This window comes from Anser cygnoides, chromosome 3, assembly GCF_040182565.1.
Source record: "Anser cygnoides isolate HZ-2024a breed goose chromosome 3, Taihu_goose_T2T_genome, whole genome shotgun sequence".
In the NCBI taxonomy this organism is placed as follows: Eukaryota; Metazoa; Chordata; class Aves; order Anseriformes; family Anatidae; genus Anser; species Anser cygnoides.
The window spans coordinates 52853093-52878729 of record NC_089875.1 but is presented as its reverse complement, the minus strand read 5'-3'; the positions used below and the strand labels follow the sequence as shown (position 1 = coordinate 52878729).

Sequence of the window (25637 nt, the reverse complement as noted above, 5' to 3'; positions counted from 1 at the left end):
TCTCTTGAGATACTGTAATTTATAAGCAAGAACACAATTTCAGAAGAACATAAAGTAATGATTGCCAATATTTCAACTATTATTTTACAACCCTTTAACAAAATTAAGGAAATTGAGAAGTATTTAATATGTATTTTTAAATCTAAGTATTTATTGATTGTACTAGGCTCAGAAGCCCAGTCATATAGTAAAACAGTACTTCAAACTGTGAAGGGGGGGTCCTTGCTGTTAAGACACAGAATTCTCTTTTAATATTTTGATTTTATCATACATGTAATAAGTCTTGCAACTGCAGGAAGTTACTTACTGTATTTTAGCATTTCTGAATTCTGACAATTTTTGCTAGATGAAAACTTTCACACTGCACAATCATGTCATAAACAGTTCTTCACCCTATAAGCAGGATAGGCTATTTTTAAATCACTGAAATTTCTGCTTTCCTCCCTCCACCCTCATCCAGATTTACTGTTTCTCTGTGTTTAACCTAGACTGCAGCAAACTATAGGATGGCTTGCTTCAAAGATTATCCACCATTTGTTTTAGAACAGAGAATTTCAATTCTATCAAAAGCACAGACACTTCTGATTCATGATTTTAAAATTCCTAATCAGAATGAAAGAAAGCAGTCATTTTTGTGTAGTTTTTTAAGTCAACTAATTCATCCCTAACAAATTGATCACTTAATAGCATATAGCACTACAGGAGTAGAAACCCATGCTCTCAAAAAGATTGCTAGCAATAAAGCAAAAGTTCAAGTGAAACAGGAAGTATCCACTCAAAAAAAAAATCTTAACAAAGAAAAATATACAACTCTTGGCTGTTATCCTTGTAGTGCTACCAAATAATTGGAAAAAATGAAGCTGGCAAACCTGATGAATATGAAAACTCGAAGTAATGGAGGCAATGCTGACATCACGACAAAATAAAATAATTAAAAGAAAGTATGTATTTGATAGCTGTGTGTGGCAATGAATGGGTACAGTGCATATCAAAGGCTGCTCAAGATTTCTGCTATATTTTCCTGTAGTCTTGATCCATATGGAAAACATGAACAATTAGTGCATAAGTAGTAGGTAATAACTAAAATAACGGTGTAGAAGGAATTTATCCACTTTCCAGCTTCAAACAACAAAATCAATTTAAATTTTATTTTGTGCACGCATTTTGTTGTTGTTGTTTTGACCTCATCCTGACCCACATCCATTTTTGTGTTCACTTAAAGCTTTGAGGTACCGTCACACAAGTGCTAAGGACAAGATTTCACTGACACTTAAACAGCTGCCAAAAGGCATCAGAGCCATGACAGGCATCCCATGGGAAAGCCATCAAGAAAAAGAGAAGGGACCACTTGAAAGTCATTTGTCATCTGTGTGCAGGGCTCCTTTACACATATATATCAGCTGCACCAAAAGAGGGATGTATCCTGATGCTCTTAGCAAGTTCTCAGGGGAGAAGCTCTCATCAGTAAAAACAGTAGGTTTGATGAAGATCACATCACTAGCCCTCAAAGGTCAGGTTCACCCTCATGGATGGAGAAAAAACATCTGATTCGCTAAGGAAATGGCTAGCCCAAATACTAGAACAGAGTACACCATTTTTATTCACTGAAATGCTCACACAAGAAAAAAATCAACTGAACATCATCTGCCACTAATTAGCATCAATTTCACAATTTTTTACAATAGGCTAGAGTCATTGATAGGCATTACTTAGATTCCAATCTACATGGAATGGATAAACAAACGAAAACCCTGCAAAAAGCTTAAAATTAACCTTTTCAGATGTTTATAAGGAAAACAAACAAACAAAACAAAAAAAAAAAACACCCAAGAGAATGAAATAGACACTCAAACTAGGAAATCCAATGCTTTAACTTCAAGAGTTAATTTTTACTGATAGAATAGGAGGTTATGTTTGGCTCAACTGTATTCCCTTTTTATCTGCCACATGCTAATAATACCAGCAAGATCAGGCTATGTTAGTGTTACTGGAAGTTGCTTCTACACGCAGAAAAGCACAGACAGATCTATTTTGGAACTAGAGAAAGTCTAAGATTAGCAAATCACTGGTCAAGCCTTCAGTTCCCAAGGACCAAAGAAGAGTGGCCTATGCTAGGTGTGTTACCTTCATACCACTGGCACATTCCCCTTAACAATGAAGGAAGCCTCAGCTGGGGGAAGACTGGAAAAGCCGGCTGAATGGGATGTAAAGGGAGAACCAGAACCACCTCGGTGATATTCATCTGTGCCACTGAACAAAACTTTCCTTGTCTACCTGCATTGGGAAAACTGCTGCTGATACCTTTATTTGAAAGAGCAACCCAGAACCCTGACCTGACATGTAAGCGTGCTATTCCTTGTTCAGAGAAAAGGTGCTACTTTCAGTTCTTCCACTGGGAAAAAAAATGGTACGTAAACCAAATTTTTTTTTTTAAAAAAGGCACCTAGCCATGATGAAAAACCAAAACAAATATGATTTACAGTAAAATATTACAATAAATTCCGCAAAACAGCTACTATTCAGTGAGTATCAGCTGTTGGTGGCTTTCTTCTACAACTACATATCACTGATCATACATATCACTATCATTCATTTCAACCCTGGACAATGAATTGTTGTTCATTAACTTCATTCCTATTTCTTAAGCATTTTAAAGTAGACACACAAAATTAGAAACCCTTTGATTCTAAAATTTACCTCATAAACCCATCAAATATCCCTCTCATGTTTTCATTTCCTTCATGGCATGTTGTAATTCCCTCTGATTAATGCAGCTGGCATTAGGAAAACACTGGAGAGCTTCACATAACAGTGCCAAGTAGGACTGACCCCAGTTGAATGCAGCAAGACAAGGATATGCTTCCCAGGATAAGTGACTGCCAGGATTGCAAGAAACAAATCAAGGGCTTTTTTGTCTATTCATTATGCATACTAATAAGGAAAGCTGTATCGTGTATAGAAGCCATGCATAGCTTCTATAGGTACATCAGGTATGTCGGTGATAAAAGGAAGGCTAGGGAAATTGTGGGCCCTCTCTGGAAGGAAGTGGGAGACCTGTCTACCTGAGATATGGAGAAGGCTGAGGTACTCAATGACTTTTTTGCCTCAGTCTTCACCGTCAAGAGCTCTATCCACACAGCCCACGCCCCAGAAGGCAAAGACAGGGACTGGGAGAATGATGAACCATCTACTGTAGGAAAAGATCAGGTGTGAGACCAGTTAAGGAACCTAAACGTGCACAGCTCCATGGGACCTGTTGGGATACATCTGTGAGTCCTGAGGGAACTGACAGATGTAGCTGCTAAGCCACTATCCATCATATTTGAAAGGCTGTGGCAGTCCAGTGAAGTTTCCACTGACTGGAAGAGGGGAAACATAAACCCCATTTTAAAAAAGGGAAATAAGTAAAACCCAGGGAACTATTGGCCAGTCAGTCTCACCTCATGGCAAGATCATGGAGCAGATCTTCCTGGAAACTATGCTAAGGCACAAGGAAAATAAATAGGTGACTGGTAACAGTCAACATGGCTTCACTTATGGCAGATCATGCTTGACAAATCTGGTGGCTTTCTTTGATGAGGTTACAGCATTGGTGGATAGGGGAGGAGCAACTGACATCATCTATCTAGACTTGTGCTAAACATTTGGCACTATCCTGCACAATACCCTTGTCTCCAAATTGGACAGACATGGATTTGATGGATGAATCACTTGCTCGGTAAGGAAGTTGTCTGGATGGTCACACTCAAAGAGTTGTGGTCAACGGCTCAAACTCCAGGTGGAGATCAGTGACAAGTGGTGTTCCTCAGGGGTCAGTACTGGGACCAGCGTTGTTTAACGTCTTTGTCTGTGAAATGGACAGTGAAATTGAGTGCACCCTCAGCAAGTTTCCCAATGACAACAAGCTGTGGGTGTGGCTGACACACTGGAGAGAAGGGATGCCATCCAGAGGGACCTGGACAGGCTTGAGAGGTGGGCTTGTGCAAACCTCATGAAGTTCAACAAGGCCAAGCGCAAGGTCCTGCATCTGGGACAGGGCAATCCTAAGCATAGATACAGGCTGGGCAGAGAATGGATTGAGAGCAGCCTTGAGGAAAAGGACCTGGGGATGTTGGTTGATGAGAAGCTCAACATAAGCAGGCAGTGTGCACTTGCAGCCCAGAAAGCCAACCATATCCTGGGGTGCACCAAAATAAGTGTGGCCAGCAGGGTGAGGGGAGGGAGCCCATAGGGAGCCCATGTTGGAGCAGTTTGCTCCTGGGGGATGGACCCCGTGGTACGGAGCCGTGTGGGAGCAGTTCCTGAAGAGCTGCTGCCTGTGGGCAGCCCCCGCAGGCTCAGTTCGGGCAGGACGGCATCCCGTGGGAGGGACCCCACGGGGAGCAGGGGCAGGGAGGGACCGTGAGGGAGCGGCGGAGTCGAAGCAGCGTTAGGACTGAGCGCAGCCCCCATTCCCTGTTCCCCTGTGCTGCTCTGGGGGGAGGAGGTAGAAGAGGGTGTATGGGGGGGGGGTGTGAAGAAGTTTTTAATTTGCTTTTAGTTTTTCACTGCACTAGTCTCCTAGTGATAGGCACTACATTATATTAATCTCCCTACACTGAGTCTGTTTTGCCTCTGATGGTAATTGTTGAGTGATCCTCCTGTCCTTATCTTAAGCCTTGAGCCCCTTCCATGACATTTTCTCCCTCTTTCCCCTGAGGAGGGGGAGTGAGAGAGTGGTTGTGGTGGAGCTCAGCTGTGTAGGAGGGTAAAACCACCACATCATCTGTTATCAGTGTCTCTAAACACAGGCAAATACTTCAAAAAGCAAATTACCTGTGACTAATACAAGGCTATATCCTGCTATTCCACTGAGCTATCCACCAAGCTTTCAGGAGTGAGGATGATTACATGAAAAGCCCTAAAACTTTACTGACCATGTAGGCAGCTAATCAAAGATTGTGTAAGTAATCAGTCACCTAGGTACCTAATCAGCTGGCCTTTCTAGAGACAGCTGAGTTCCAGCTGGATGAGGCTGTGTTCACACAGCCTCAAACTATGTGTTTAGAAAGGCAAGGAAATTTTCCCAATGTAAACAGGAAAGTGTCTGTGTTGGATAAATCTGGCCAACGGCTACTATCCATTGGGGCATAGTTGCTATCCACAGTACTTTTCATCAACAAAACAAAATTCCTGAAGTAAAAGTTACCAAAATGCTAAATCTGAATAAAATTTTCAAAGTTCAGAACTCTTATTTAGATTAATGCCTTTTCCCTACTGGCACAGCTAAGCATATCTGAATGCAAATGCAAGCATGAAAACTACAGGTCTGGAATAAGCATTGCTTTGTTCTTTGGAGCTGAGGGTTCACTGTGGAGACCAGGCAAACACAATCATGGAGGCTGATGTACTTCTGGGAAACAGAAGCTGACTACCCAAATAATTAGGAAAAAATTTAAAGACCACAAGAGGGTACTAATTTAATTTTAAGTATGGAACATTTGTTTAGCTTTAGACTTCCCCTCTACCTCCCTCTCACCCCAATCTCAGTTAATAATGATTAAGTTAACAGGTGATTAAATCACTTCTGTATACAGCCGTTTGCATTTGTGCATGCAGAAAACACAAGTAACTTCTGTTCTTTGAGGGGACAAAAATCAGAAGTCCACCATCCCTCTTTAATTGGACTGTGTGAACTTGAGTGTAACAAATTTCCACATACTTGCTGAAAGTTACAGATCTCATGTGCACACAGAATTTGCAGGGGAAAAAAAATAAAGTGAAGAATCCCAGTAGCTTGCTTTCACTGAGAACTGAGTTAAATCAAATTTGTTTCCACATTACCCTACTTCCTCTGACCAAAAGCCAACCGTTTCACCACATTATCTTACACATGTGGTTGAGCATTTAAAGTGAAGGCATTTAAACTGAAGACTCAGGATGTGATTTCATGGTCACTTTAAACAGACATGAGTGGGAAATGCCATCAGAATGAGTGGCTCTTCACCTCCACCCCATCTCTTACTCCTCTTACCTGCTGCATTGGCATTCACAGTGGGCCACATCAGTGAAGCAATCTGTCTGAAAACTAAACTAGAAGAAATATGCATTTTCAGGTAACTGCTCCAGCTCTCCCACGTGAACAGCTGTATCAGCCCAGTGGGAATCCTGCACCACTGTGAAAAATGACCCTTCCATCAGCACACTACACTTTTTTGGCTTGAAGTGATCACAGAATTTCACCTTTTGATGAGGAGTTCTTAAAGTAGGTAAAATTTCTACTGAAAGGCCAAGAGAGCTTAGAAAAGCATTCAAGCATCTAAGTCCCATTAAAACAGCATTACTCCAATTATGCCCCCTTCTGCTTTGGTGTTTTACAAGTAACAGTGAAAATTCAGCATAATTTGGAAAGGAAACTTTCATAAAAAATGCACCTTGAAGTGTTACAGTTGCACAGCATAAAGACTACAAAATCACAGTTGTACCCAAATACCTCAGTAAGATAGCACACTGTACCAGCAGAAATAAAGTGAGTCTGGAGAAATTAAAACAGCAGGAGAAATCTTTTTTTTTTTTTTTTTTTTTGGAAAATGCTACTATACAGAAGGAGTTATTAGAGCCTTACTGTCTGGAAAGACAGATAGATGATAGTATCAAATCAGGTTTTAGAAAATAAACCAGCAAAACAAAACAACAAGGGACTCTAAATTTCTGCTTCCACTTCTTCCTCTTGAAGAAACCATCACAATGTTGGCTCTCAGCTGTAATGTCATGAGATGCCATGATTACAGTAAGGGTATAGTCACCACCACACAGCCATACTTGATAGGAAAAGTATATTCTATCCCCATAAAATGGCTCATTATGTACATTTATTAAATATATCCTTCCACTGTGCCTGAAATGATTGCTTCTGCAGCAGAGCCCATGCTCCAGGAACTGCTACCAGCAAAAAGGCCATCTTCACTTCCCTTATTAGCTCTCACAGTGGTGTCAGGCCTCCTGCTGCATACTTGCAATGCTATAACCATACAAATACTCAAATATTCATACAAAATGAAAACAGTTATAGATCGGACATTCTAGCACGAATACAGTTTTTCCCCCAAGCACTGAATGAAAGTAGTTCACCAAGAGTTGACCATTTGCAAGCAAATACTTTGCAAGAAAAACAACATTGCAACAACTGGTATGATTTCCAAAACAATTAAGGGACGCTTGTCCAAGAGAGACAAATCTTGTCTTTGCATGACTTTGCTGACAGAAAAAATTCATCACTAGAATCCTATATCCCCTTGACTCAATGACAAGAATCCCATTAGTTTAATCACCCAGACATTTAACCCAAGTTACTTACAAATGCCCGAAAACACTGGGAAAAAAAGTCAGAAAGGCCAAGTGCTGTTGATGTAAACTCAGGAAGGCTGTTTTGCACATATTCCAGAACAAGTAAACATGCTAACAGTTAAAAAATAAAATGAAAGAAAGCACAAGCAAGAAGAAAGCAAATGCAAAATACAAGCAGCTCACCTTTTGAGGGGGTGGTCCATGGTCATCCAAGTAAGTGGAATTTCCTACAAAAAGAAGGGTGAAAATAAATAAAAACTCATTCAATGCAACTTCAAAACTTGCCAATGCATGGAAACAGTGTACCTTTATTGCATTGGTTCTGTGGTGTCAAATAGTTCAAGGAAAATAAATACCCTCTGCTTTAAATTCTGCTTCAAATGAGAAAAACAATATTAATTTGATTTGGCTAAATTTATGATAAAAGATTAGATGCACTTTTTTTTTTTTTAAAGCATAAAATTAAATGGGCCAAGGCAGCTTTAATTAAACAGTCATGGCATTCAATTATTTGCATGACAAAAGCTGTCAGCTGCACCCTGGTACACTTCAAGCAAATGAATACAGTTAACCTTAAAGAGATTCTTAAATAGTAAAGTATCAAAGGCCTTCAACAGATTTTTCTCTGATGTAGTTCACAAGCATTCACTATCTTCCTTCTAACAAGGGTTTTTCCCAACCTCCAAGCTGCACCTTTGTTCCTGAACAGTACAGATTGAATAGGATCTGTATTCCGATGTGCTTACATCTGCCTTTTCAAGACGCTCTTTTATTTCAGAAGAAAATCTTCAGAAAAAAAGCTTCTGAAATTCTAAATTGCTCCCTTTTTAGCTAGTTACAATAGAAAAGGCAGCAATTTCAGAGTTTTCACCTATTACTTATACACACATACTGATAAATAAAATAATCTCTCCCACACTCATCCACATGATGTCTCCTCTCCAGCTGTCCTTTCTGAACCCTTCTGCCAAAGGATTAACCAGGAGCTTTCCCAACATGTCCCAGCAGAGGACAAAACCTTGGAGCAGGCCGAGAAGTTCTCCTCAGGCCATGCATACATATCCTCTCAGTCATCCTCATATCAAAGACAGCAAAAATACCTCTGTACTAAACTTACTGCAGCGTGGACTATGAGAATAACTTTTAACAAGTGTCTACTAAATACTCAAACGTCACATTGGTGAGTCTCTAAAAACCATGACCCATTAGTGAGCATCTCTACTCTTGGGGTGTTGAAGGAGCAGCAGGTGATGCCTCTGGGGGAACACAAGCTAGCTGGGGAAAACATAACTTGCTACCAAAGAGCTCCTCTCTTGTCAATCTGGCCAAAAGGATGGTGTATCACATCATTTTTGAGAGTGTCAGAAAAAAAAAACAAACACAAAGAACTGGGTCCAGGAGGCCAACTTTTCTGTGGCCGTGAGAGTCACCTTCTGGGGTATACTATTTTACCGTTCAAGTGTTTTCCATAATTCTGATGCAGAAAAACTCACCTTTCTATATATTTGACACAAATACCCATCCTTTGAATGACACGGCTGATTATTTTAATGCCACGGATAATTTCAACGATCCCCTATATTCAGGGATGAAAAATTTCTATTATCCTTTCCTCTCTTATAATTCTAATTACCAGGATAGTCTTCCAGTGCACATACTGCTAACAGAGTCTCCTGTATGGCTTTCTGGTAAAATAGCCACCTGTACACATAGAGATGGTCTCGAAAATAAGCTTTTCAGAAAAATGTGGAGTTATACATTGGAGTGGTGCAAAGAAAGCCCTGTTAGTGCTTCTCCTCCTGCACTTACTCAGAAGTTAATTTTCCTGTAGGATCAGACTTCATAGCAACTTTCACCTCTTTGCAATGAATCGGGCTGAAATACTGCCACTTCATCTTTAGCAAACACCCATCATAGTTCATTTTGCCGAGGAGAAGGATTTGAATTGTCTTCTATTGAGAAACAGATAATTACAGCCATTGTTTATATGATATCTTAGACTGCAGTGTCAAGAGAATCTGAAATATATTACAAGAAACATTTTTGAGATATCCTTTAAAATTAAGGAGCCAATAACTAAGCAATTTCACTTTTCTGTATCACTAATCTATGTTGTTAGTATGCATACTGCATTTTCCTTCCTCTGTCAGTTTTTAGTTATTAAAATTAAATCCAAATCTTCCTGGCATCGAACATGTATCCTGTAGGCTTGATTTCTGCTCTTAATTTTTTTTTTCTAAGCACAGTCTAGTTACTGCTGTATCCACTTTAAGACAATAGTAAGTTTTGGACCACTTTATAAAGCTCTTTTTCATAGCAATTTCTTACTCAAATCCAGAAGCAACAACCGGCTACATAAAATAATCACAAGACTGACACAAGTAGTCAAGCAAATTCAGAGTACTGATTTGAAATCCAGTCAGAATACCTTACAAATCAAGAGAAGAGGATGAAAGCTGCAGAAATTCACCACTCCCTTACACTGCCCCAAATGCCACGTGCTGAATTAGTTTCCTTCTCCTGCCAGTTCTTCTTCTTGGGCTCCTCAGGCATATAAACTGGAGCTGATTTCAGCATCCACAGTGTGCCAGACCAATTCAATAGTCTGAATTCTTTTAGGTTCATGTTTAAAATGAGTATTTGTTTTCAGTAATAAAAGTGAAACCTTTTGCTGTATGATTCATACCATACCCTTAGTAAAAACACTAAAATAATTCAACAAATCCAGCTGTGATGGCGTGGAGCGAGCAGGCTCTGTGGTCTGTCTGCCAGCTCCTTAACCCTGTGAAGTCCTTCACGTGCTCTCATTGAGCATCTTATCATAGAAGATATCATTCCCTTTGGCCAGCAAAAGCAGGGCAACACTACTTGAGCCTTAACATGTGCAGAAATATCCTGAAAAATGCACACCAAGCTCAGAATATTTCTGCAGAAAACCTGAAGGAAAGAATAATTTCTAATACAAGAAGAGGCCATGCATGTTACACATAGCTCCTAAGTTGGGTATTTACAAATTGTATGAACTTTTAGTGCCACTTCTCAGAGAATACATATCAGACTATGTTAATTAAAAAAAAAAAAAAAAAAAAGGAAAGAAAAATCAGCATGATAGGTATTGCAACAGTGAAGAAATATCAAGGTAAAGCCAATCTATGAACTATTTCATACTAAGAGATGACACAGAAGTACAAAAAAGGAAAGTTGCACAGTAAAAATCGGGAACTTAGGAATGACTACCATAAATACTGAAACCACTTCATCAGGCTGAAGTGTTTATTGTAACTACATCAACACAACCAGCTAATCTCAGATGGAGAATATGATTATTCAGCTTTTATATGCTCTGGAAGACAACAACTAGAACTTACACAAATAGGTTTTTGACGTTACTAAGTGTCACAGGAAGAGAAAACGCTTTCTGTGGTGTTGCCTTCTGTGTGAAATGATAGAAGTCAACAGTTTTTATTAAGAATCTACTCCATTCTCCTGAAATAACCTATTTCATTGAATTATTACGAGGATTTTTCTGAAATCCTTTAATAAACCTTTAATAAAGCTTTTATTCTTGTCTGTCATCCAATGAGACATTTAATTTTTTTTTTCTGGAACAGAGTATTTATTCTTTAAAAAAAATAAATAAAAAATCTGCCTTATAACTTATTCTGCCTTCCTTTAATAGCACAACAGTCAACCATTAGAAACTACAAAGCAGACAGAATAATCAACGGTCAAAACAGTGGTATTATGCATTCCACAAACACGCTCAGCAGCACACTTGCACTGACTGAACACAGTCTTCTCCCGTGTCTCAGGGAAAAAAAAAAAGTTCAGCTTTATTACAGAACATGGTGAATATATGGAAGCAGTCCAATTTTCTCCATAATTTATTATCTTTGAGGTTAAGTGAATCAGATGTATGCAAAATCTTTGGGGAAACCTTGTGGTTATGTTCCTTTTTTCTTGGAATCACTGAAGTGTGGGGGTTTTTGCTTGAAGCAAGCCAAGTTTAAACAGAGAAAGATGGTCAGTCTCCAGGATTAAGGACAAACATGACTGTGTGCAGTTCATAACCACAGAAGACAAGATTAATTGCAATCCTGGAAAAACATCTTAAAAAAAAAAAAGAAAAGAAAAGAAAAAAAGACTGGAGAGTACGGGAAGAGGTGGTAAACGGGCTTATGTATGAACTGAAGATCCTTTGATAGTAACTGAAACACAATCACTCCATTTGAACAATTTAGATATCATATGGAAAGAAATGGTCAGAGATGAAGGGAGAAAGCCAACATGGAAAATATGGCATTTTTACTATTTTCCTGGAGCAGGTTTTTCCCTTGGTGGGGATCACAAGAAGTGGTCTAAGGGAACTGGGATGCAGTTACTGCCAAATTTATCATGTCTTCTGAAAACACCACTTTGTTCTCTTCATTTGGTCACTGCCTCAAATTTCTACTAGCCAATGTAATGTTTCTTGGCATACCATCTACAAAATAAATGAAAGTGCCAATGACTACTCAGAAGAGGATTAGTTCTGCTCTGCTTTCAGCCAAAAGTTATTTAAACAAGAATCTGAAAAGCCACTCACAATCAAAATCAGTTCACGGCTCCCCAGTGCCAATCGTCAATTATACTACACATTTTCCTCACTTTCTCTTTTCTTTCCACCATGAAAAATTTCCCAGGACGGGAGAGACTGTGGGGGCTCCACCAGTAGGAGCGTTAATTTGATCAGGATGCCTGTGGCCGGCAGCAGGTACCAAGACCAGCCAGGACTGCCAGAAACAACAGACTGAAGGTGCCGGGGTTGTTCTCAGCCCTCTGCGTTTTATAGGTCTCTCTATTTTTTTTCAAGGGAGCAGTGGACATCCTCAGAAATCTTGTGGATTTTTACACATCTGAAATAATATGACATTCTTAGTCATCATTTCCTGGAGCCCTTTATGGATCAAAGGCAGGAAGAGGGATATGGACTACAACTTGAAAACCAGGAGCTTAGCAGTGTGATGTTGCCCAGCTCAAATGTAATATAGAAAGAAAACCCTCTGATTGCTGAGGTCAGCAGAGCTGTACCAGCCTCAACAGAGGGATTTTTTTCACAGGTGTGCAGAAAAGATTAACATAGTAAAACCCTATTGACCAGCCTGCACTGCGATACACAGTGATTCACTGCAATTTCTTCCATTATACATAAAAGGTCCTGTACCTACAAGTGGTTTCCTCAGCATAAGACTAACACCTGTCAAAATTTTCATTTTGAAAATGGAAAAATGTACAGTATTATTTTTTAAAGCATTCTGAAATACATTTTTCTGCTTCCTTTCTTGCCTTTCAAAACCTCTTAGTTATTTCTCATTTTTTTAAAGTCATAAATACCCCCAAAATAACCCCAAAGCCACATATTAAATTAATTCCATGTCACCGCATGCAATGAACCTGAAAGATGACTAAAATACCTGTTTGGCTTTACTTCCCAGTCACTGAACCCTGGAAATTTCATTAAGATATAATTCAGATTTGTTTACCTGCAAGTTTGCTCTAACACAAAGAGGAGAGAAACCAGCGCATTCAAGTACAGTTTTTGAAAACTTGTAATTCAACATATGTAATGTATATAAGAATACTACTATTATATGGACACAGAGGGTTTAAATAACTGCAGGTTCTAAAGTAATGCAGAACATATATCAAAGAAAGATTCTAAGGGAAGAAAAATACCTTTATATATATATATATATGCAAAATATACATTATATATATTTTATACACACACATATATAAATACTGACTTTCTTTATACTTACAAGCTTGTCCAAATCTATTACTGCTTATACGTTTCCCTTTTAATATAATCAGGCTAGGGAGTTAAATTGTTCCGTAGATCAATTTCTTAGGAAAAATGTCCATACCAATTGTATTTGTTACATTCCAACATACTGAATGTATAATTACAATAAATAAAAGAAGAAAATCAAAACTTTCAGTGATTTCATTCAAATAACAAACCAAATTTCTAATATGCCCAAATTTATCCAAATTGTGTGAACTACAGTAAACACTGTGATGGAAATAGGGCAATCCCAGACATGGGAACAGGCTGGGAGAAGAACTCACTGAGAGCAGCCCTGCAGAGAAGGACTTGGGGGTTCTGGTGGATCAAAAGCTCGACATGAGCCAGCAGTGCGTGCCTGCAGCCCAGAAGGCCAACTGAACCCTGGGCTGCATCAACAGAGTGGCCAGCAGGTGGAGGGAGGTGATTGTCCCCCTCTGCTCTGCCCTTGTGAGGCCCCACCTGGAGTGCTGCATCCAGGGCTGGGGTCCCCAACACAAGGAGGATGTTGATGTGTTAGAACAGGTCCAGAGGAGGACCACAAAGGTGATCAAAGGGCTGGAGCACCTCTCCTATGAAGGGAGGCTGAGAGAGCTGGGGATGTTCAGCCTACAGAAGGCTCTGGGGGGACCTCATTGCAGCTTTTCAGTACTTAAAGGTAATTTATAAAAAAAAAAGAAAAAAAAAAGGAGAGTGACTCTTTGCTCAATCAGACAATGACAGGACTTGGTTGGGGGGAATGGTTGTAAACCAAAAGAGGGGAGATTTAGATTAGAGATTAGGAAGAAATTCTTCACTCAGAGGGTGGTGAGGCACTGGCACAGGTCGCCCAGAGAAGCTGTGGATGCCCAGTCCCTGGAGATGTTCAAGGCCAGGTTAGATGAGGCCCTGAGTGACCTGATCTAGTGGGTGGTGTCCCTGCCTATGGCAGGGGGGTTGGAACTAGATGATCTATGAGGTCCCTTCCAATCTGAGCCACTCTATGATATGATTCTATGAAATATCACAGACATTGGTTTATTTGTGATATTACTAATTTTTTTTTGTTTTGTTTTGTTTTGTTTTTAACTTTGCTTCTACACTCTTATGAGACAAACTTTCCAGTCTATACTTCTACAAGATGAAAGACACAGTTTAATGAACAACTAGAAATGCTGTCCAGATGAAATGGAATCCGAATATTCAATAATGACAACTCTTGGCTATAACTGGTCTCAAATAAGGAGAAAAATCCTTCCATCTTACAAACTAACAAAGACAGAACCAGCCAGTTTGAAATAAAAGTTCAAAATCTTCCTATTACTAGCCATATCATCATGTATTCTTCCCGTGTACAGACCAAGCACTGGAATATTTTGCTCTGAGACTCTTTCTGAGAGACCTTTCCTAACCTGCACGTGCAGCAGAGATGCAGGCAGGGCAGGGGAAAGTGCACACTACACACAGCCCTCCTCCTGCAAAGAAAGGAGACTCCAGAAGGCAAAACAGCTCTGAATTGTGTGGTTAAGCTTTGTTTCAACATGCCTGCGACAGAAAGGCAACAAACCTTTCCACTGCAAATGTACAGGCACGCGTTCCATTTTACTGTTTGTTTTGTCAATACGCTGCTTTACTACCACTGGAGGCAGAGAGAAGAAAACAAAATAAAATCAACTAAGAAAAACAGCTATTTTCCTGTGCTCAAGACAGTGTAGAAAAAAAACCCTAACATCCAAAAAAAGGAGGTGCCATTAAGCAAAACTATTTCAATGTTACTTGAACGCGTTTCTCTATGAGAACAAAGACTGCTGTCTATCCCCACTGCCAGGTAGCTCTTTGCTAACTGCATTTCAAAGCTGCATTAATCTGTTCTTCATCTTCACTCTGTTTTTCAGCTGGTTCTCAAATTCTGCTTTCTGATATCACACAGCAAGTGAACACTGATTAAATAAGAGGTTTTTCTTTTCAGAGAAGATTTTTACCCTGCTTTCTGTCACAATGTGTGCCAGGTATTTTGCAATGACTTTTGTTTACTTCTCTATTTCTTTAGCAAAGATTCACCACCACAAAAAGGCAGAGTAAATTATCTATATAAATACAGTACTGTACTCCCCTGTGTCCTTCAGGGAGTCCTTCTGAAAAAATTGTCCTCGCTAGGCCACTGCAAACCATGCTGTTCAAAATTTGAGGGGCAAGCTGAGACTGACTGCTGAAGTGCCGCCCATTCAAATCACTCAGACAGAAAGACTGGCCCCCGACTTTATTTCCTAACTGGCTAACATGAGAATAACAGTGGAAGCTGTGTCAAATTACTGTGGCTGAATACAAAAACGATTTGCGTCGCATAGAAACTGTCAAGTTTCTCTGCAAGAGAGTAGTTAGAAACATGACATTCTGAAATGAGGTAGACTTAAAGAAATTCACGTTGCATGCTTGGGAAACTGCCAGCAGTCTGCACTAACCACTGTCTTTGAGAATTCGCAGAAAAGGAATGAGTGAAAGACAATCCTCTGAAAACAGATATCAAAACTCTTAAACTGAAAGGATTAAGCACAGAAAGATGTTGCAGTAAATTGTGAGGATTGGCCATCACCAGGGATATTTAGGAGCAGATCAAGCAGGCACTGCCAGGAATGACACAGGCATCACCATGCTGCTTAGATCAAACATAATACTCTAGATCCCATTCCAGCCTTACTTCTTAATTTTTTTTTAATCAAACAAAATTTCCCTGGGTGTTGTATTGTGTCCTATCATTCAATATTTTCATTCATTTATTGAAAAATGCAGTACACAGTACTGGTATTAAATTTGGTAACCATACCAAACAAAGGGATTTGACACCAGAGGAACTCTGGGACATCGTATTAAGTTTATGTGGCAAAGTTTGGGAAGCAGGGGTCTATTGGAGTGGCCTCTATGAGAAGAGCCCAGCAGCTGCCCCATGTCAGACCAGAGCCAGCTCCTGCTAGCTCCAAAAACGGACCCACTGCTAGCCACAGCTGAACCCATCAGGGATGCTGGCTGGGCCTCTGGGAGAGGCAGATTTAAGAACGAGGGAAAAAAAACTGCTGCACAACAGCAGCTGGGAGTGCAGCAGGAGGGCAGGAGGTGCTCCAGGCACACAGCAGCAGTTCCCCTGCGGCCTGTGGAGAGGCCCCTGGTGGAGCAGGCTGTCCCCCTGCAGCCCATGGGTCCCACATGGAGCAGATCTCCACGCTGCAACCTGTGGACCCCACAGGGAGCAGGGGCAGAGAGGGACCATGAGGGAGCAGCGGAGACGAAGCAGCGTTAGGGACTGAGCGCAGCCCCCATTCCCTGTTCCCCTGTGCTGCTCCGGGGAAGGAGGTAGAAGAGGGTATACGGGGGGCGAAGGTGTATGGGGGGGAGAAAGCGTTTTTATTTTGCTTTAAGTTTCTCACTGATCTAATCTGCTAGTGATAGGCACTACATTATATTAATCTCCCTACGCTGAGTCAATTTTGCCCATGACAATGATCACTGAGTGATCTCCCTGTCCTTATCTTAAGCCCTGAGCCCCTTCCATGACATTTTCTCCCTCTTTCCTCTGAGGAGGGGGAGTGAGAGAGTGGTTGTGGTGGAGCTCAGCTGTGTAGGAGGGTAAAACCACCACAGACAGAGTCAAAAAGATCTCGATCATTCATTGAAACGGCCTGAAAACACTAGATGCAACTCAGTAACAACAACTATAAAAATTTCAACTCAGGTAAGAGCAACGTCTTCAAAAAAGCAGAATGGGAAACAATGGGGAAATTGCAGAAAAGAAGAGCACAGGGAGAGATGATGGGAAATGAATACCAATTTGCTTCCTTTGGATTTCTTTGAGTACTCTGTGAAAACTTTTCAGAAAGATCCTTCCATTCATCCTTCCATTCCAGCTGAATGTCCGGTGATACTTTCACTAGCTTGGCAAAAACTCCATTTTAACTAATCTTCTTAGGATTAAGCCTTAAAAGCCTGTTTCCCTCCTCCTCCAGAGTGAGAGATTCACACGAGGATATTTTAAGACCATTTGCCTTCATCAGAGGTTTTTTTTTTTTTTTTCTGTTATCTGCAGAATGCATGACACAGAGAAAGAAACTTTGTTGGACAAAAGATGCTGACAGAGTCAGGACACATCAAATTCAGGGAATTTCCAAATGCACATCTGAAGTTTGGGACGGCAATTCCACAGATCAACTTTCTCTCTACAAGACTCTCCTTACCAAAGTGACGACAATTTAAAGATGGGCGTGATGGCTGGACAATGGACGTAATGATGAAGCTTCAATGAAGACCCTGTCAAGTGCGACACCTCTTATTCTCACTTCACTCTGCCATTCAGACTGCAAACTCCAGGGAATCTGTATCGACCAGACACCTTCTCAGATGATACCGTTCTCAAGAGTTTCCTATTACATCAGTACCAGACATCAGCTCTGGTCTTTTGCATGACGTTTTTCCAGAGACAAGGATTTTATTTGCTTAGTTAAACTTATGCCAACTTGCAAGTTTTATTCCTGTTCATTGCGTTTATGCAGATATTTTCAGATATTTTTTTCTCTCTGTTCCCCCTGCACAGGCAATCTTGGAAACCAGCAAGTCAATGAATTTTGGAAAACGCCCAGCTGGCAAGTCACCATTTATTCAAGGAAGATTTTTATTACTGTTATTATTATTAAGCACTATGCAGCAAATGCTGTCCAGAATGGGTTGTTTGTTGGGTGTTTGGTTTGAAGTTCCTGTCCTGGGAGGCACATTTCCAAGAACTGCTCGGGGCTGCGGTCTGACCCCAGCGGCATCTTCCTAGCGGAGAAGAAATGAACGTGCTTCACAGATAATTGATTGCATAAAGCTCTAAAGAATTATTCATATTTTTATCATACTAAAAGCAGATGAGTTTTTGTGCATATGCTTTTCACAACATCCCTCAGGTCATATGGTTGCTATGACTTTGTCACACATCGTTACAGACGCAGCTGCATTTAGGATAATGGACCCCCCATCTGAGGAAGGTGTGCAGGATCAAGATATGTGTCTCTACAGTCTTCTGCTTTCTTCACAGTCAGGCTCCCTTTCTATCTGATCTTAAAAAGTACTACTGAAAACAGAAGAAGATACTTCTGCTTTTTTATTTAAAAAAAAATAAAGCCTGTCTCCTTTTCTTCTCCTCTATCATTTTTTTTTGTGCCATTAGGAGATCACTGTAAAACTCTTCCCTACACTAATATACCTTTTGGAAAGCAAAAGCACTCCACAGAACTGCCTTCATGTTGCTTTCCTCTGTGAAGAAAACATGAAAAAAAACATACAAGTTGTTTAACTATTATTAGTTTCCCTTCCTCAAAAGGTTTAACAAGCATAAAACACTGAAGTAGCATTTCTTGCCAAAGTCTGTTAGAAGCCTACAACTGCAAAACAGAATATATAAGTAGGCCAGATAAGGAACATACCGTACTTAAATGAACTATTTCTTCTTTATGACACATTAGCATAAAGTTTTATTAATCTCTATTACAAAAAATACTGAAATGTCAGATGGTTTTCTAGACTTCAATATGATTTAATGTAAATATTTTCCATTACTATAAATGCTTTGGCCAAACTACTCAATTTTCACACTATCCAGCTACTGGCTTCAGTTCATGAAGACATTTTAACTCCTTTCTACCTGACTCAAACAAATGCACTTTAATGACAGAGAGACTTCTCAGTGTAAGTGTTCTGTATTTTAGGGACTTCTATGCAGAAATTGCATCTTTAAAAATAACAGGCAAGATTTAGCAATCATAGAGCATTGGACTTTGCTTAAACCTGCCTTTCCATTTGAGCACCCCTTCACCTCCTTCATATGCAAAAGGACAGGATTGACCCCATTCCTGCCATTCCAACCCCTTGCAATACATATCCCTCAAATTCAGTTTTCAGCCTTTACTGAAAAAAAAGTCATTTTTGCACATGGAACAAGCAACATAAAACTCAACATTTCTGAAATAATTCTCTCCTTCTATATCTATCTGTCCAGTATAAATGTCATGATTTAAAAAGCCGAGTTTTCCTGCCTTCAGCTTCACTTCTCATGATCTTAAGCAAGACGTACTCATTTTTGTACCAGTGCTTGATTTGCTAGATTGATTTGTAAACATTCTGTAAGGTGCTCTAATAATTCAATGAATTGCCATAAAACATTTTTGCTCTTCAAAATCTAATGTTGCCTTTATTACTGAAGTCTAAGATCCACATGGCATACACAAGACTTACATGTATGAAAAAGACAGTGTAACCCTCGTGACTTTCATGAACTCATAAAAAGCATACAGCAAAAAAATATAAGTATGTACTGGTGTTTTTTCCTAGATTGTGAACAAAAAAGATCTGGCCCTCAATTATTAAGCATTTAGTATACTTTGACTTTCAGAAGTTTAGGTAAAAACATGTGGAAGACAGTGGACATATGAACAGTGTTCAAATGTGTTGCTTAATTCCTGCAGCTTTAAGCTCTCTAATGACCAAAATAGTCTCCCAAAAATGTCAGCAATGCCAGGTTCTACATTAACATTCTTATGTTAAAAAAGGAACTATGCAGTGTCATAACAATGCAGTGTCATACAACCACACAAGTAGTCCAAGTTTCATTGACCTCAGCAGGATTTTTCAAAACGGCATTATTCCCTTTCATGCTCTCTACCTGTCCCAGAAACATTTGCTCTTTTATATGCTACTAAACACTTGCTCCTACTGGTGAGGAATTCAGCTCGATGAAGATGCTAAGAAGGTCTCAAATGCATTTTGACTCACTTGGATAACTGTTTGTTTATTTAGGACTGCTCTTGGTTGCTTTGACCGCACTTATGAACTCTGAGATGCAAACATTCACTCCTGGTAACAATTACCTAGGCGTGCTCTTTCTTTTTATATCATTTTCCTGTGTTTTATTTAGCTTTGAGAACCACATCAGGATGTCACAACTAAGACATGGTAGTTTAATAGATCTCTAACTGCCACTCACCAGCCCTCCTACAGACCATGATTCTTATAAGAGACATCTCAAAATACACAACAAACATCTGTGCTATGTAGGCTATCAACATATATCGGCCATTATCTAAATTTGGCTTCTCAGTGTACATATGCATTAAGAAAAGCTTTTTTCTATATTTACATATAACTATATAAATATGTATCAGCAACAAACTCTGGTTTGCATGAATGGTTGGGAGACTCCTAACCAACAATGAAATTAGTTGTTTAAAAAAATAAAAGCAAAGGTATCAGTTCATACTGGCACTTACTACTGGACAATATAACACAGATGTATTATTGAATTATGTTCTTAGAGGGTGTATTATCACTAAGACATGCCTTCGCCTATTTTGTAAGGGTAATAGTGCTTTAATGCCAGAGCATTCATTATCGCAAAACTTTTACACTTTTGCCGAAAAGTGAGAAGAGGCTTATTGTTCTAATCATATAGCAGGCATAATGGTGTAATCCTGCAACATTTCACGGGGTCATTTCAATGACAGTATTTAATTTCTAGAAATTTGCATTGAGCTTGGCTGAGATACAGAATAAAGAAATTGAAGCATACTGAAATTAACATCCAGATACCTGAAAAAATGCAATTCTTCACCTTTCTACAATACTACATAATTTTTACTGTTTTCCATAGAGAGAAGCTTGAAGAACCTCTAAAGTGAAGCCATGCTGCTGTTTAATATTGTCTGCCAACTGCAGCACTTGCTAATATGAATGTACAAAATTCATGATTAACTCCAAAACATGACTTTTTTTTTCCTACAGCTGAGAAAATAAGAATGCAAAAAAATTACTTACACTAATTTAATCCATAAAAAGCATCTTCTCCCTTATTACGAAGTCTATAGAGTTATGCCTTTTTTGTGTATTAGAGGTTTAAATACTAACATATAACTACAACTTAGTTTCCTCTTATGTGCTGTTTCCTTAAGTGAAAATATTCCTAAGGCGAGCTCATCCCAATCTCATCCATTAATTTTCTTACAGCTTTTTCTTTCGTCATGCGGGATTTCTCTCCCTTTACAGCAGAGGTTCTGTAAGTACACTAAATCTGAAGTTAAATTACTGCATTGTTCCATCAGCAGCAAATTGCAAAACTCAGTTCTCCAAAGTGAGCCCTATTTAGCACGACTGGAGGTCCTTACCCTGGAGATGTATAACAGAACAGTTTTCACATAGGTACCATAAAAACTAAATCAAATCTCATCCCATTTATTGATGGGTTCTTTGCTTAAAGGTTTTGCCTTTTTAATGCTTAAGTTTTAAAGCTAACAGCGTGAAAGAGGCCATTTTCAGAGGGTAGATACTCAGAATTTTCTGAAGCCAGGTACACATGCTGGCAAATTACCTACGAGCCAAAGAAGCTAGCATCTCCAGGCAGAAAAAATGGTCTGCAGTGTAAAGGACATCAGAATAAACAGACAAATACGTGGATGGTACCTGCAGTACTGATATTAGTCACTCATGGACAGCTTAACACCTCTGTGGATTGTTCTGACCTCTGATCCAAAGAGAGAGGATACTTTTTGAAGAATATCGAACTCTGATTTAGAAGAACTCTTGTGGGAAATGAATTCTATTTCTGGTAACATCTAAAAATCGGTATAAGGCCAACATCAAATTTGTTTTGATCTGAATGCAGCCTTAAGTGAGTGCATTCGACTGCACTGCCCTGCCACAGCAGGGGTCACGCTTGGTCTGCTACCTTGCTATGAAGGTAAATAACCTTTGGCCAGTGGCTGCAGCAGATTGCTTAATGCTCCAGCATCTTAGGCCTGACAAAGCTCTAGGCATTGGGACACATGTCAGGGCTTTTTGGCATTATTTTCCTCTCTGGTCTTCAAGAATTCATCCCAGGCTTCCTACCATAAGTCATCATGTTCCAGGTCTTGATGTCCTTATGGATCCACTATGATCCACTATCAGCAGCTCTCATGCTATGGTCAGCCAGAATGTCAGCTCCTCAGCTCCCCTGCCTCCAAACAAAATACAGCTGTGAAAATACATCCTCTCAGTGGCTGTTGCAATTTCATGCAAGCCATTTTAAAGGTCTCCACTGTTTTCTTCTTGTTTCCCACAGCAGTTTCCACTGTATTACATTATTTACCAACGAAGAGCTTTCCAGAACTTATTTTTGTCAAACAGTAAGAAAGAATGTAATTCCCCTAGCTGCCTCCTCGAAAACAGTACATTACTTTTTTACTCAAATTAAACTAGGAATTAAGAAAAAAAAATCATCCTGAGACAGACTCTTGGCACTGCAAATAAAATAAGCCAATCTGTTGAAAATTAGGAAGTTGAAAATGGGACGTTAAGGAGGTAAAAGAAGGGGGTAGAAACCTTGACAAAATGCTGTGGTACTGGGATTACTAATATTCGTATTTCGGAATTCAACGGTGTATTTACTCAGCTCAGGCTGTAACGTGTGTTCACAGCCAAGGCATAAGCAGTAAAGTGTTTCGGATGACTCAGCTGGGCCCAGAGCTCCTGCTCTGATGCCAGGCAGTTTCCCTCCCTTTGCAATCCTTCCCTATAGCCGGACAGAACTGTGTTTCCTCTGACATCTCTAACAAGAATTGCTTTTCTTCCGAGCCATCTTAAAATCCAGATCATTGCTCGAGATGTTTTGTAAGAGCCCTTACAGAAGGGAATCAATCTAAAAGCCCTGTGAAGGGTTACTTTACTCTGACATGTTCATACAGCGCCCAACACTCACTAACTTCATAATTAATTAAAGCACATCAAGCTTCCAGCACCACTAAGAGATTTGTATTCATCTGTTTAATTCCAGGACTTTATATATACTCTTGTACTTTTTCCTGTTTCTTTGGGATGTAAACAAGCATCGTATCCAGCTCTGGAGAATCCCTGCAATATGCTGCCATTTTAGTTCATGGAAAATTAAAGGAAAAGGCATAAATACGGTGCTGTCTGTTGGAAAATGTGGTGAGTAAACACAAATAGGATTTTGCACAGGCGGCTGACTATACGAGGCTCCTATAAAACTATAGCATTTTACAACAGCCTTACAAGACTTAGACTCCCACATACCACAGTGGATGGAAAGTGGGGAAGTTGGGTCTCTTTTGTTTGCTTTCTAAAACAAACGGCCTGGCAAATGAGTCACAGGGGGAAACTAGGGTGCGCACACACCAGAAATAAAATTAAAAAATCTGCACAACACACAAAGCATTCTGCCTAAAGCTTCACAGCAGAACTGGGAAGGCCAGCTTTGCCCTCAAAAATCCTTTTTGGCTTTGTTGCTTCTCTCCTTCCCCCTCATCCACTCATTTAGAAGGCTGCCTTTATCACAAAGGAATCACAGATTATTCTACATATAATTTCCAGGGGTAGAAAAGTAACTTCGTACTTGATTTATCATGTTGTATTAAGCTACTATATTTCTGCTGGGGCTGGGAAGGATGCCAGCATGCTCAGCATACCCTCTTCCGCCACCTCCAGTCGAGTAAAAGATTTCAAGACCTTCTGCTTGTTTCCAGCACTAACTGTGGTTTTGATAGTATTCTCCAGTATAGTATTTTGATGGTATTCTTCATTTACATAACGCAGTTAACTAACAGGATACATTTTTACCATGTATTCTCATGGCACTCGCTGAATGTTTAGTCACATTTTAAGTACCACGACTGAAAGCTATTAACAAACAGAAGTCATCCCTTATGAATTCCCTGGGAGAAGAAAAAACAAACAAACAGAAACAAGGATATCACACCTCGTCAGTGACATTGCAAAATCTTAGCCCTACACTGCAACCTCCTGGGTTGACTGGGCAGCTTAGCCAACCCCTGGCAGAGCCCAGAGCCCATGCCAAATGCCAGCCTTACTTCAAGGGATCGGGTCAGGTCTTTGACCACCTTCAGCATCACCGCTGAACCTGGAACTGTTACCAGCAAACAGCTGGACCACTTCTTTTAAGTTAAACGTCCACAGTGCCTGAGACAGTTTTCGCAACTGCCAGCATTCACAGCTCCTGGGAATTGTGAGTCTTGGTTTATACTGTAAAAACATTCAGTTACTGCAAGAACTAGCAAGGAGAAAGGACACTACTGATGAGCCCCAGGAAATCTGGAGCAAAGCGTTAAGCATCAGGTGAGGCAGGTCCCTCTCCTCTTTTATCAAAAGTGGATTGGCAAACAAATACTAGTAAGCCGAAGAGTTGTTAAGGAGTTTAGGGACTTTGCTGTTTCCTCAGCTTGGAGATTCAACAGACTCGAGCTAAGACATTGACTGACATCGGTATCATTGCTGGGACTATGGCAGACCAAGCAGAAGAAGTGAATAGGTTGTATCATCACATTGGACTATGGTGTTCTAGCCACAAACAAAGAAAAAAAAAAGAACAAAACCCACCACTACTGCCATTTACCTAGGGATTCCCTACACCCACTTCTCAACCATTCTAGAGGACAGATACTCAAGTCATTAGAACCCAAATGAACTTTTAAAACAATTTTTGCTAGAAGCCATCTCTTGGCTATGCAAAATTGTTTCTCTGCTTAAAGAACAACTCTGCACGAACCTGAGTTGTTGTATATAAGATGGTCATTTATGATACTGCACATTCCATGTCATATTCCAAAAACGTTAACACAAAAATACCAGACAGACAAGGCACCCTTCCCAAAGCATGCGTGCATCCGTAAGTGCACAAGCAGTTTCCACATACACACAAAAAAGCAACTTTGAAACTTCAAGAACTTCAAGTACTCTGTGTGACATTTTTAGATCCAGCAACGGCTTCGCACTGCTAGAACAGGACAGCAATATCAGAAGTAATTAGAGTAGGTTGGGAAATGTGATTTCATAGTATAGCTAAGATCTAGGAATAATTTACTCATTCAAAGATCACAAAGGGGAAAGTAGTTTTACTCCTCCCAGCCACTCACCAATATCCTGGAGGAGCTAAGGTTTCTGTTAAAACGATCACAGAGGAACAGGCGTTTTACAGTTTCAGAAATTGTTTTCAATACAGAAATAAATGAAGGCAGTTCACACTTTTCAGGAAACTCATAAAGGCAGCACAGAAATGTCAGAAGCCCAGTTCGGATGTCTTCAGTGATTAGAAATTTCTGCCATTGCAAATGGAAGAATACCATCACCTCTAACATAACACTGTTTTCACACAGCTGAAATTATACTCTTTTTTATTTCTTTGCAATCTGGCATACAACCTGTTTTTGACTTGACGTCTGTTTTTAGCATGCTAGTTAGTACTTAGAACATTATGCAGTTTTTGTGTTTTGGACTATTTTTCTGCAAAAATGCCAGCTCCACATTTTTTCCAAAACTGACCTGGTATTTACTGTCAATCTGATTTTTCTAGATTGTTCTGACACACATCTGTGCCCTTTCCAGCTTTTACAATATCTTTACTTCAGAATCATCTGCAAATATAATCAAAACGTTAACTCTGCACTTCTTGAGCACTAATGCAGATGTTAAACGA

General features: G+C 39.8%; 1 protein-coding gene across 3 annotated transcripts in view; it reads right to left on the bottom strand.

Moving 5' to 3' along the window:
- The window catches only part of UST (uronyl 2-sulfotransferase), a 182022-nt gene that overhangs the window by 114814 nt on the left and 41571 nt on the right, over positions 1-25637 (bottom strand). For all 3 annotated transcript variants that reach the window (XM_066994179.1, XM_066994181.1, XM_066994180.1), the window contains exon 2: positions 7510-7553. In XM_066994179.1, the coding sequence (XP_066850280.1) occupies positions 7510-7553 (44 nt within the window). The remainder of the gene's footprint in view (positions 1-7509; positions 7554-25637) is intronic.